Source organism: Rhineura floridana, chromosome 6 (assembly GCF_030035675.1).
Source record: "Rhineura floridana isolate rRhiFlo1 chromosome 6, rRhiFlo1.hap2, whole genome shotgun sequence".
Lineage (NCBI taxonomy): Eukaryota > Metazoa > Chordata > Lepidosauria > Squamata > Rhineuridae > Rhineura > Rhineura floridana.
Genome location: NC_084485.1, coordinates 54,501,125 through 54,513,405, shown reverse-complemented (window position 1 = coordinate 54,513,405; position 12,281 = coordinate 54,501,125). Strand labels below are relative to the sequence as shown.

The following is a 12,281-nucleotide window of genomic DNA, read 5'->3' as shown; positions in this document are numbered from 1 at the left end:
CCCATAAAGCTATAATGGAATAAGATGAGATTATGTGTTGGGGTGATACACATGGAGTAGCCAACATTTTTTAGGAGACAGATCACAGTATTCTGCAAGAGCTGCAGCTTCCACTCATCCAGGCCTTTCTCTTTAAAATTTAAAAGCTATACTTCTGGAAAATTAGCTACACATCTTCCTGATTTCAAGAGCTGAGCCTCTCAGAAAACACTAGACATGTAAGGAATACACCAACAGTGTATCATTGATATACAGGAAAAAGAGACGATCCAATACACAAAAACACAGCACATTTTCTTGAACCAGTTCCTGAAAGAACTTGGTTTATTATAGCTCTATTACTGTACATACAGTTTTGGTTTCATTTAAACACCACAAAATATGGCTTTACCTATAATGAGCCAAACAGGCTGCAAAACACACACAAAGGCACCACACAGGAGAAAGACCACCACTGAGAAGTACACATGGTCTAAATGAAAGTGTTTTCATGGAGTTGAAGGAAAGACACACGTTTCCCATCTTGGAGTGTGCAACTGGAGTGGGTGATTAACACAACCATTTCCCAAAGATGGATGTGAACAACAGAGTCACAGAGGCATTCTACCTGGTCTTCTGATCAAGTAGAATCACTTTAAGTGCTGAAATGTACTACAAAATCAATGACTAGCTCCACTGCTTCTTATCAAGAATCTAGTTCTGTAAAGGTGGAAGCATGAGACATTCAAAACAGAGCAGCAGCAGCAATGGTTCTAAAACAAGTGACCGTGTAAATTATACAAAATTACTTCCTTAAATGTTTCGAACTCACATGTTACATTATGCTCCTGTGTGTGCTTACTCAGAGGTATTTAGTTACTTTCAAGTAAGTGCACATAGGATTTCAGCCTTAAGCTGAAATCCCAAGCACACTTTCTATGGAGCAAAGCCCGCTGAATTCAGAGGGACTTACTGCTGAGTAACTATGTACTGGATGGTCTGTTGGTCTTGTACAATTGAACCTGGGAAGCAGATCTTTTCCAGGCCTTTTAATGCATCCAACCTCCCAAACTAGTAGAGAATCACTAAGCCCATGGTTTTGCCCATTCTTTCCCCTTGAAACACTGTAGGCAGAAGAAGCTTTGGCTCAGGATAAAACTTCACAAGTTCTCTGATGTTATCCTCATCTTGTTGTTGTTTTTTAAGTGCTCTCTTCATGGCACTGCAAGAAAACAAATATTCACAATCTGTCCCCAGCACAGACAGCACCTTTCAGATACAGGCCATCCAATAAAACCATATAGACCCCAAATTCATGTTTCGCCCAAACCCAGAGGTCAATTAGACTGTAAGGCAGAGACAGAACAATTCAGTACATCAGCCCTCTGCACTTCAATACAACCCCCCTTATTTGGTTAATTTTTTCTCTCCACAGCTGCACAACACTCTCATGTATTAAACCTGAGCACATTTTCTACATGTAACATTGTACATGTATATTTCATACGTGTAAACATATGGTAAAGCTCCATTGGAAAGTAGTTTCTGGCTACCTCCAACAGGTCCACAGAGGCAAGAATAGCTGAAGTGGTCTAATACTGCCTTGTAAACAAGCCCTCAAAAGTTACCAGCCTGCAAAGCAACAACAACCACCCCCCACCCATAATCGCTTACTAGAGGCTGGCAGAAGGATGGAAAGCTTCAATTCTATGCTGGGTATGTAGACAGGGACTTCCTTTCTCCAGCAACCTGCTTGGTATCTATGTTGGGCTCAGAGGAGTGACAGCGTGGTCCATTCCTCCTCCGCCAACCTGCTGGCTTGCCTGCATGCAATTCCTGATCACCAATGGCTACCAGGCTAGTTCTTAAACACAAGGATAGTCTAATAAGAAAATGACATTATATGTCATAGTTGATTAGATAAATGACACAGGTATTTGGCATTATAAACCCTAAACAGCTATTGCAAATGGTGTGCAAGCTACCAGGAAGAATCAGTATTTCCTAAAAGCAGATAACAACGGGCCTAGGTTTAGCTGAGGAAGAAAATGTTTTTGACAGATGTTCAGCTGTGGTAAACAACAATGCCTTTAGGGAAGAACCCATTTCTGTCCCACTCACATTTCACAGCAAGATGCCATGGTAAGAAACTCGCTTGTCTTTTTCAATAATTCTGTATCAAACCAAACCAACTCATTTTCAATTCCTTTTTTTAAAAAAATACAAAGTCTTCATACTCCCAATTGGGATCAAGTGGCATTTCCTTGGCAAGTAAACACCACTCTTGTATGATATATATCCCCTGATGTGGTATGTATTAAAGGTAGATTTCCAAAAAGGCACAGAACATGTATATTCACAACAGCTAACACAACTAATACAGCAAATGGAGAAGTGGAAGTCCTCATCTTGCTTTCAATATTTGCAAAATGGAAAGCTTTGCAATACATAAGTAAAGCTAACAGTTAATGAGAGAACCTGGCTCAACGTGGGCCAGTAACAGAGGATCTGACTGAATGGCATTCTAGAGGAAGATGGATGAGCAGTCCCTAGAGTACAGGTTTGCCTTTCCAGTTTTAGAGGAAATTTCCAGGTGCAGAGAATCTCTGTAGTGCAGTATCACCATAGATCACTTCCTGAATTCATCTTTTAATTCATGGTTCATTCCTCTTATTAAAAAGGTATCAGCTTCACCCTCAGGTTGCTTTGAGCAGGAGTCTTTTATAAAAAACAGGAGGGCATAGGGAAAGTCTCTTTGAGCCAAGCAGCATAAACAGGAACGGTTCACACAGTTAATTGAATTCCCCTTTGTAGACCAGTTCTACAAACATACAGAAGTCTAGTTTCTCCAAGTAATACTCCAGTTGGATCAGGCACAGCAAAGGTTTAAGAATTCCACTCAGATATCATGCACTTTCTTCCAGTTGTATGAAGCTCATCTGAGCTTAAATTCCAGTCATCCTGTCTGATTCTGCAGCAACAGGCAACATGGTCCCACCTTCTGACAGCCAGCTGGGAACTTCCAACCATCCTTAGCAGCAATTCTGCACTTGACTACTCACTTCTTTTGTAGAAATTTCATTTTGCTACCTAAAAGGAAAAACATTAAAAAAAGATTTAACAAGATTAATATATTTGTGGGTATATATACTTCATTTCATTTATGAACTGCTTCCCATGAAACATTCCAAAGCAGTTAACAATATAAACATATATAAAAACAATTGCAAATCCAATACAGATACAGACTAGGTTAACAGCCTCCATTTAAAAGGCTTGCTGAAAAATGTAAGTCTTCAATATACACCAAAAAGATAATAGAGACAGCACTTGTCCAATATGTAACAGGAGGAAGTTCCAAAGAGTGGATTTTGCCACACTAAAGACATAGTTTCTACACTGTGATTGTACAGAATGGACCTTCTGAAACTGTATCGGCAGGAAGCCATCTCCTGCAGAGCACAGTGATCGGTTGGGTATATAAGAAGTGAGGTGAACTTTTTCGTACTTATTTGTTCATACCTTGTCTTGTTAGTATACAGGAAGCTGGCTACGTACAACAGGTCTAGAGAAGTAAGAGTAACTGAAGTAATCTAATGCTGTCTTGTAAATAATCTCTCGAAAGTTACTACCCTAAAAACAACTAGCCTGTTGGGGCTGACAGAAGATGGGTGGAGAACTGTATTTCTGTGCTGGGTATGGAAGAGGGGACTTTTCCTCCTTTAGTAGTGTGCTTGCAGCTTCTTAGGTCAGAATCCAAAGAACTGCACAGCTAGTTCTGCACACTCAAGGGAGATTTAGGCTTGTGGTTTTCAAAACGGTAACCTGCTCGTGCTACAAGGAATACTGGTTATGAAATGGAGGTGATTTTAAAAGCAGTTTGTGGTACAACTCTGATATTGAAACGGGAAAAAATCCCATTTTTTGGACATGCTTAAAATAGCTCTTTGGATCCTGGTCTTATTCCTCAGAGCCAAATACTTTTATTCAATGAGATTTTCCCAGCATTATCTGTTTTGAGCAATTCACTAGTGGTGAATTCAGCTGGTGAGTGCCAGTAGCATTCTAGCTAAACAGAGTCACTGAAACATCAAGAGGGAAATACCAGCATGCTCAGAGGAACCACAAGACTTGCAGAAGCACAAAAAATATTTAGGAAAAGCATTTAAAAAGGCAAAAAAAAACCCTCACACACCCTGCTTCTTCAGAGGGAGTGCTTCCCCATGCAGAATAGGTTGTTTCCCTAATTCCTGGACCCTGGACTCTGTCTTATCCAAATTCAGCTTCAGTTAGATGGCCCTCATTCAGTTTATCACTACCTCCAGACACTGCTCCAGCACTCGGAACAATCTTTTCTGGTTCAGAAAGAATAGAGTGCAAGAGTTTGGGTGTCATTTGTATATTGATTTCACTGTACTCCAAATCCCCACATGACAAGTACCAGCAGTTTCACATAGATATTAAATAGCATGGGGGACAAATGGATCCCTGAAGGATCCAACAGCATACAGTAAATGCCAGGAGGCTGAGCAGAAGTATCCCAGTGCTACACTTTGACAGTGTCCCTGTAGATAGGAACAGACTCATGGTAACACTGTGCCCCCTAATCTCCAAAGGCAGAAAAGTAGACTTATTATCAAGGCTGAGAGTGTTTCTCGAGTTGATAGCTATAACAAATCACAAGCAACCAAGGCAGCCAAGAACAAAATTGAGCATTATTTACCCAGACTTCGAAGGATTTTGTTCATCCCACTTGGCTCAGACTCTGGAATGCTCTCCAAATACTCCAAGGCACGAACTTCAAACAAGCCTAGAAAGGGAAAGCATCACTTAGACACACATCTTTCCTTCTTTCTGTCGGAATGCAGTTTCAAACAAGCAAGATGATAAATGAGAAGTCAGTATTCTATACGTATATACATAGAACCCCTGAAAATACATACCCACATATGCCTAAAAGGAGGGAAGAGTGTATGGATGCAGCCAGGCATCCTGTTCATAGCCTCACATTCTGAAATGGAGAGATGCTCTCATACTTCGGCCTTTACCTCCTCACTGGCAAGTGCAAAACTGAATTTCACAGTTATTTCCCTTTGCACTATCCAGGAGGTTGGTACAAATGCTGAAAGTGAGACAGAACTCTGGCAAAGGGCAGAGCAGGTTTTCCATCACCTCCAATTCTGGTTTTGTTACAGGGGAAGGGGAAGGACTTCCTCTTCTGTCCAGCATACTGAAAATGTACTTACTGCAACTAGCTATTGAATACAGCAAAGCTGGTATTATTGTTTGAAGGTGTTTGAATTTCAGTACATATTCATTTTCTAGTTAGTCGGCTTATCTACAACAGCTTAGAAATTCTTACAGCTGACAAGAGTCAGATCTTTGAAAACAGCCTTGTGAGAGAGACGGAGCAGCTGCAGAGAAGGGATGCTTTTTGATGCAGATTGCCAGTACAAAAGGGGAGAGACACTGAGACTTCAAGGCAGGTGAGTGGTAAACAGCCTCTGTCTCTGTGAGGCACCTGCGGTAGGTGACCCAGCAGTTGAAGGGACAGACAATCTGCAGACATAAGGCAGCCAAAAAAGGTAAGGAATTTGGGGGAGCTGAGGTTTTGGGAGAAGCCTCTGAGACAAACAGGAGTAAAGGGAGGTTTTGTTTTTGGTTAACAAGGAGACTTGGCAAGAAGCCAGAAGTTTGTTTGGTTTGAAGGGGAACCTCCCAGGGAAGCCCCATGATGATAATCTTAAAGTAAGGGAAAACACACTGCATTCTGAGGGCACCAGAACATTCACAAGAAGTGTGTTGATATTGCTGTGTAGGTAGGAGATGCCTTAAATCAAGAATGTCCCTTCCACTTGCTGTTGCATTGGAATTCCCATCACCCTGACTTTTGGCAATGCTGGCTGGGACTAATGGGATTTGAAGTCCAATGACATCTGGAACATTCCTATAGGGTAGCACAGGCACCTTAAAGAAGCTTTTAAAACCACCAAATCACTGCACTTTCCTAGAACTAGGAAATAAAACATGTTTTCAGTGGTGGCAGCAATGGTATCCTGGACTACCCAAGCTCAAAACTTAGTGAGGCTCACAACAATAGACTGTGCTCTGAAGGTGGCAGCAGTACCTTCCAGATCCCAGCAGGAAGGCAGACAACATTCTGCAAACACAAAGTCGCTCTGGACTGGAACCATTTTTGTTCTGCACAAAGCAAGAATTAGGCTGGATTTGGCATGTCTCACCTTTAACCCCACTCTTCCGGAGCTCTCGATCCTGTATGAAACCAGCAAACATTTGTGTCTCCATGAAGATGTCTAGGAAATGGCGCACGCTGCGGGAGGTGTGGGACTTCCGGAAGGGCTCTCGCTGGAATACTCGCTCCCCTTTCTCAGTGACATGCATGTGCAAGGAGTAGTGCCCCACAATCTCCACAAAGAAGCGCACAAAAGCCTCCGATACCAAGGAGTCCAGAGTCACATCACCTACCAGAAGACGCACAAAGCAGTCACATCTCACCTCTAGATACCAACCTCTACTTTATACCCAAAAGACCATCCATTGTGCTGGCTGGGTCAGAGCCTAAATGTTTAACTGCTGAAACACAGATAAGGAAACTTAACACACAGCTCAGGATGTCAGCAGCTACAATGGAGGCAATGATTGCACTCCTAAAAGGGAGCTACATAACCATCATTAAAAATGGCCACTTCTTTGTTGTCAAACATCAGGATATGAGAGTAATTTGCCGGAAGAGATGACAGGAGTTGTATAAGCATTTAACCCTTTCCCAGTCACTGCTTTCCCTCCGCATCCTACCCCTCTTCCCCTGCTGGAGAGTTAAGCCCCTTCCTGCCATGTCTTCTCTGCCAATCACTTTCTCTCCCCATCATTACCATCACCCCTTTGCAGTGGAGAAATCTGGGGGATTCCACCCTCCTATATTCTGATGAGTGGGTAATTTCATCCCAACGTGATTTCCATCATCTCTGACCCTGAAAACTCTAGGAACTGAAACTGGTCCTCATGATTGACACAGACCAACACATGCATGAATGTTTGGCTTCCTGGTTTGCACACAGGATTGTCCTGGAAGAAAGAGGTGACTGTCTCTTTTGTTAGAAGTGTGACAAGAGCAACTCCCATTTGGTCCTCTTTGTGTGGGGAGAGAGATAGAAAGATAGTCCTCTTAACTGGCTAGGCTGTCACTGACCTATGCTCATCTTTTCTATCTGTCTTCCTTCTCTGTAAACTGATATGTCTCAGGGAGCTATTCACACCTATGGCTCACCCTCCTGTTTTTCTCTTCTCTGCAGACCACCCAAGGAGAAGGAGCCATGTTCTCTTTGTCTCTTCTCCTCTAGAATGAGGGGCAATGTCCAGGCATGGTCATTGCAGCTTCCAATTTAGTTCGCTAGAAGTAGCATCTTTCCTATCCAGTATGTCTTTCTATTAATAAAGTAGTTTGATTTAAAGCAAGGTAAAAGCTCAGTTTCTCTCAGGCAAAATCACACACCTGCAGCACAGAGCACTGAGCAAACTACACTAAGCTAAACTCTGCTAATTTACTAAAACTCTAATTGGTATAATAGCAATAAGAGCCATCATTTTTCAGTGATATTTCTATTCCTCACAATGTGCACTACTGTCCCAGACTAGGGGCCCTGGGCATGCCCTTAAAAGTATATATCCTTAGAAAGTTAGGCAATTCTCATTTCAGTGGATTTTCAATTTAGATATTTCCTGCCTCTCATTTTGAGAATTCACATACATAGGCTTCTCGCAAAAAGCAGCATTTTAAGGTAAGATTCTTAGTTATAATTTTCTGATCAAGTCACCTTGTGTGTAACTCCGCTCCTGAAATAAGATTTCATTCCTTTCCTCCAAGATCTGTACAAGTGCAGCCTGCAGCTTGTGAGGTAGGATTTCATCCTCATCTGAAACCTTTAAAATAATAATAAAAAGGGGGGTTAACACGTTCAAAAACAGGATAAAGTGACGTCACTAAAACATTGTATGAAGTAATTACATTAGCTACCATAAGAAATAATTTCAGCATGCTACATAAGAGTGTAAGCATTATGACTATACAGAATGAAAGTGTGGAAGAATTAAAGTAAGTGCTTAAAACAGATTGGGTATAGCCAGTGTTAATCATACTCAGAGTAGACCCAATGAAATCAATTAACTTTGGTTTCAGTTGGTCTAATCTATGATTTAGCTGGGTATCACCCAAGCACTGCAGATATTGATGAGATCACAACAGATTTCCAATCTATACTAACAGAGTACAAAGTATCTGAATGCCAGAAAATATAATACAGCCATATCTTAAGATAGATCTTTTTAATACCCAACTTCCATATGCTGATTCCAGTGCAAAACAGAACAGTGAGGCAAAACGGGAAGACTGCTTGGTGCGGAAAAAAGAGAGGGAGATGTGATCCTTTCTCTCTCATTACTCTAGAAACAGTCATCTAAAGAAGCTGAATGGTGGGGGATTCAGGAAAGAAAAAAGAAAGTACAGTACTCCTTCACACAACACGGAGTTAAACTATGGAAGATGTAGCAGTGGCCACCAACTAACACAGTTTTAGAAGGTGATTAGATAAATGCATAGGAAACAAAGGATATCAGTGGTTAGGGTTAGGCACTAGAGGTACCGATTCACTCCTGAGAACATTTATAACTTTCATGTGATTGCCTAAAACCCAAGAGGGCCTTGCAGCCTAACAAATTACTTCTGTGTCTGTTTAACCTCTTGACCCAAGTCCTTAATTGTTGTTCCCAGCTGGATCAAAGACTGCTTGCTTTTGCACTCATGCAATCTTCCTACACTTCCCTCTCTCACCTGCCTCTCTGCACACCTTGGCCACCACCTAAGTTTAGGTTGTAAACTCCTCAGGGCAGAGACCTGCCTTTGGCTATGGACACAGATGCCACTACATAACAACCTGAAGTTAGCAATCTCCTTCAAACATTTTGATGTACTGAAGCACTAGATGGTGGAAAGAAAAGGAATTATCCAAGTACCCCTAGATACTCCTTAACTAGGAGCTATGCATCAGAACCACAAAGTCCAATGGCACTTCATTCTACTTAGTGGAATGTTACCGTGAGCGGTTTCTCAATCTCTGCTTGCGTTGCCTGCAAGAATATGTTCAGTCAACAGGGAACAAGGGACACCAACAGAGAATGACAACATGAAAGTTTATTTTAAGAGCAGCTGATCACAAAAAAATCTTGATTGTCTGGGCAGTGAAGAGAAGAATTCTTATGGAGAGGAAACACAGAAAATAGGAGATAGATGCTGGAGAAACGAGAGAGCTTGCTAAGGGCCAAAATACATATCACGTTACAGGTTGGCCTTGCACATTTATATTTTTATTTGTAAATAGCCATCATGGGGGGCACCAATTAGGTTATCAGGAACATAGAAAGTAAACCTCACCCCTTTAATGCTATTTGTGTTGGGAGAGCAAAGCTGCGATTGGTGCCAGCAGAAGCTTCTCTCTGATGCAAATAGCACCTTCATGGGGTATTTTCAACGGAACTATGGCATGGGAAGAAAAGGTATAAAAACTCCATCCATGCCATGATCCTGACCTGCTGTTCCTAAATTTAAAATAAAAACATAAGGCCAAACTGCACAATTAACATAATGAACTGGCTCATACATAAACTGAATTACAGTTTAGCATTACAAAAATGAGCCCAGCCTTTCCCAAACTCATAAACTCCCCACTCCTCATTTAGTGTGGCAGTGAGAAGGCATAGGAAAGCATTCACTTCTATTTTAATTTAACTGCAGCTTGCTGTCTTATCCAATCTGGGTAATTGTGGTTAATCTTAACTATGGATAATGGAAACAAGCCAACTTCAAACCATGGCTTGTTTTCACTTACCATAGCTAAGGGAAGGGAAGGGCCATAGCTCACCAACAGAAAAATTGCTTTGCATGCAGAAAGTCCCTGGTATCTCCAGGTAGGGCTGAAAAAGACCTCTGTCTGAAACCCTGGGGAATTGCTACCAGTTAGTATAGGCAATACTGAGCTAGATGGACCAATCATCTGACAGCAGAAGGTAGTTTCCTATATTCTTATGTTTCAAGAATAACTACAGTTTCGAGTTTAAGACAAACACAAGGTTAATCCAAAGCAGAAGCGTAAACTTCCAGTCTCCGTGTAGCTGTGCTGAGGGGCAGGTGAAGCGCACATGTGCAGCAGGAGCTAAGCTCATACTTGTAGCACTAAACCATGATGATCATATGCATGGGCAGTAAGGAGTCACATGAATTTTGTACTCGTGTACCTTTCTGCTCTGGCCGAGCAGCTGGGAGAAGAACTTTGGCAGAGTTTAGTTTCTCTTTCCATGAAAACTGGTTTATCATTACAAAGAAAGCACAGATTGTGGTGTAAAGCAAACTCTGGTTAAATAAGCCAGCTTTTTAATCCATTGTTTAAAGTTAGTTTATTTAGAAACTGATGAGAGTTTGTTTTAAAACCATGGTCTTTGGTTTGTACATAACAAGAAGCCAAGTTGCAACACTATTGAAGTCTTCCTCATGGTCTTGTGGGAGGAAGAGAGGGGAAGAGTATATAACGCTGAGGCTGGTAGCATCTCCTTCCTACTTGTGCCCATAGTGCAAAACAATGGTTTGTCATTATATGAGAACTGTACCAAGATGGAATTTGGCCCTAACACCCCACCAAATTTCAGTTGCTTTAGGGTAATATCACTTCCTCACAAGAGCCTGCGGATACCTAAGTCAGTCAAATACACAGACAAAACAAGGCCTGTTTTGGTACTCTTATTTTCCCAGAAGCCCAGTATTACCCATCCCTTTTCCCAGAATCCTCAGCACCACAAAAGGCAAGACTAAGGCTATGAACACACTAATTGCCAGAACAAATCATTTCCATTAGCCACACCTGGAAGGCAAACAGGTTGATCTGCTGATCAGTTGTAAAATCTTTCTGAAGCTGAATTTTAAAAAACACATTCAAGCTGCTCCCACCAGGTTTTACCGTAAAAAGGGGCAGGGTTTGACTAGCATCAAGTGCCCCCATTTTCAGAAGGGAGAGGTGGAGATGCACTGGAACCAGCAGAACAGTGAGTATGTTTCTACCCTAGCAATCTTTGATTTAAGGCTAAACCAGATGTGATACAGGATATTGATGATCAGACCTCCCACGCTTTTTTAAAACTTAAAAAGCAGCTACAGACACAAACTGGATCAAGGCCAAGGTGGTGGAGGTAGGGCATGTTTTGGGCAGGGGAAATCAGGGAAATGGCACAGGAGAACAGATTAAGCCCCCACTTCCTCTAGCACTGTAGCCTCAATCCAGTTTGTCCCTACTGCTTTTAAGGCTATACACACTCTAGTTGCCAGATCAAAGCTTTTCCATTAGCCACACCTGGAGGGGGAATGGGTTAATCTGCCAATCAGATGTAAAATGTCTTTGAAGCTGAATTTAAAAACACACACACTCAAGCGGCCCCCACCATGTTTTACTGTAAAAAGGGGCAGGGTTTGACTAGCGTTGTGTGCTCCCATTTTCAGAAGAGAGAGGTGGAGATGCACTAGAACCGGCAGAACACTGAGTTTTCTACCCTATGTTTAACAAAGAGTCAGCAGATCTGATCATGGATCTCCAAGGTGCAGTTTGGTCCTTAGTTCCTTTTGTGTATTTATTTCCACTCCTGTCTGCAGGAACCATGCTAGGGTGGGCAGGGGTGAGGGAAACTGTTCTGCTTACTTGTGAAGCAGCCAATAGATAAATAATGTTTCTCACCTGTTGCAAAAATGTATCAGCACACAGATCAACAATCAGTACCTAGGGAAAAAGGGAGAGATACCCTGTTATTGCATGTGTGCTACAGTGTATAAAATCTCCTAGCCCTTCATGCAGCCCCCTGTCCTCCCACGCTGACTCATATGACCATGTGATAGCGAAGGACTCCATTTCTGCAATAATCGGATTTATCATCGGATTATTATTTCTGATATTCTCTAACTTTGCAGAGAGTATTTTGACATAGCAACTCTCCACGGTTTCCAATTCATTCTTCTTCTTTTTCCAATTTGTTTTTTTTTTAAATCACCTTGAAATCATCAATAGTGTGATGCTTTTATCAATTTACTTCCTATGTGAGCTCTTCAAATCTGTATTCCCTTTCACTGATGTCAATGAACTGTTGATTGTAACTGACAGAAAGCAGGAGAGGGGAATGAGGTATTGATTGTAAGCAGCAGGAGAAACAACACGATTATCTGCCTTAATCCTTCTGCAGTGCACTTGAAA

The 12,281-nt window shown here is 41.7% G+C and overlaps 1 protein-coding gene across 3 annotated transcripts in view; it reads right to left on the bottom strand.

The window, feature by feature from the left end:
- Positions 1 to 313: 313 nt before the first annotated feature.
- Positions 314 to 12,281, bottom strand: part of DENND2C (DENN domain containing 2C) — an 82,016-nt gene continuing 70,048 nt past the window's right edge. For all 3 annotated transcript variants that reach the window (XM_061631935.1, XM_061631933.1, XM_061631934.1), the window contains exons 15-19: positions 11,772 to 11,813; positions 7,815 to 7,920; positions 6,222 to 6,461; positions 4,703 to 4,789; positions 314 to 3,069 (exon numbers count right to left, since the gene is read on the bottom strand). In XM_061631935.1, coding sequence (XP_061487919.1) covers positions 3,038 to 3,069; positions 4,703 to 4,789; positions 6,222 to 6,461; positions 7,815 to 7,920; positions 11,772 to 11,813 — 507 coding nt within the window. In that variant the 3' untranslated portion in view covers positions 314 to 3,037. The remainder of the gene's footprint in view (positions 3,070 to 4,702; positions 4,790 to 6,221; positions 6,462 to 7,814; positions 7,921 to 11,771; positions 11,814 to 12,281) is intronic.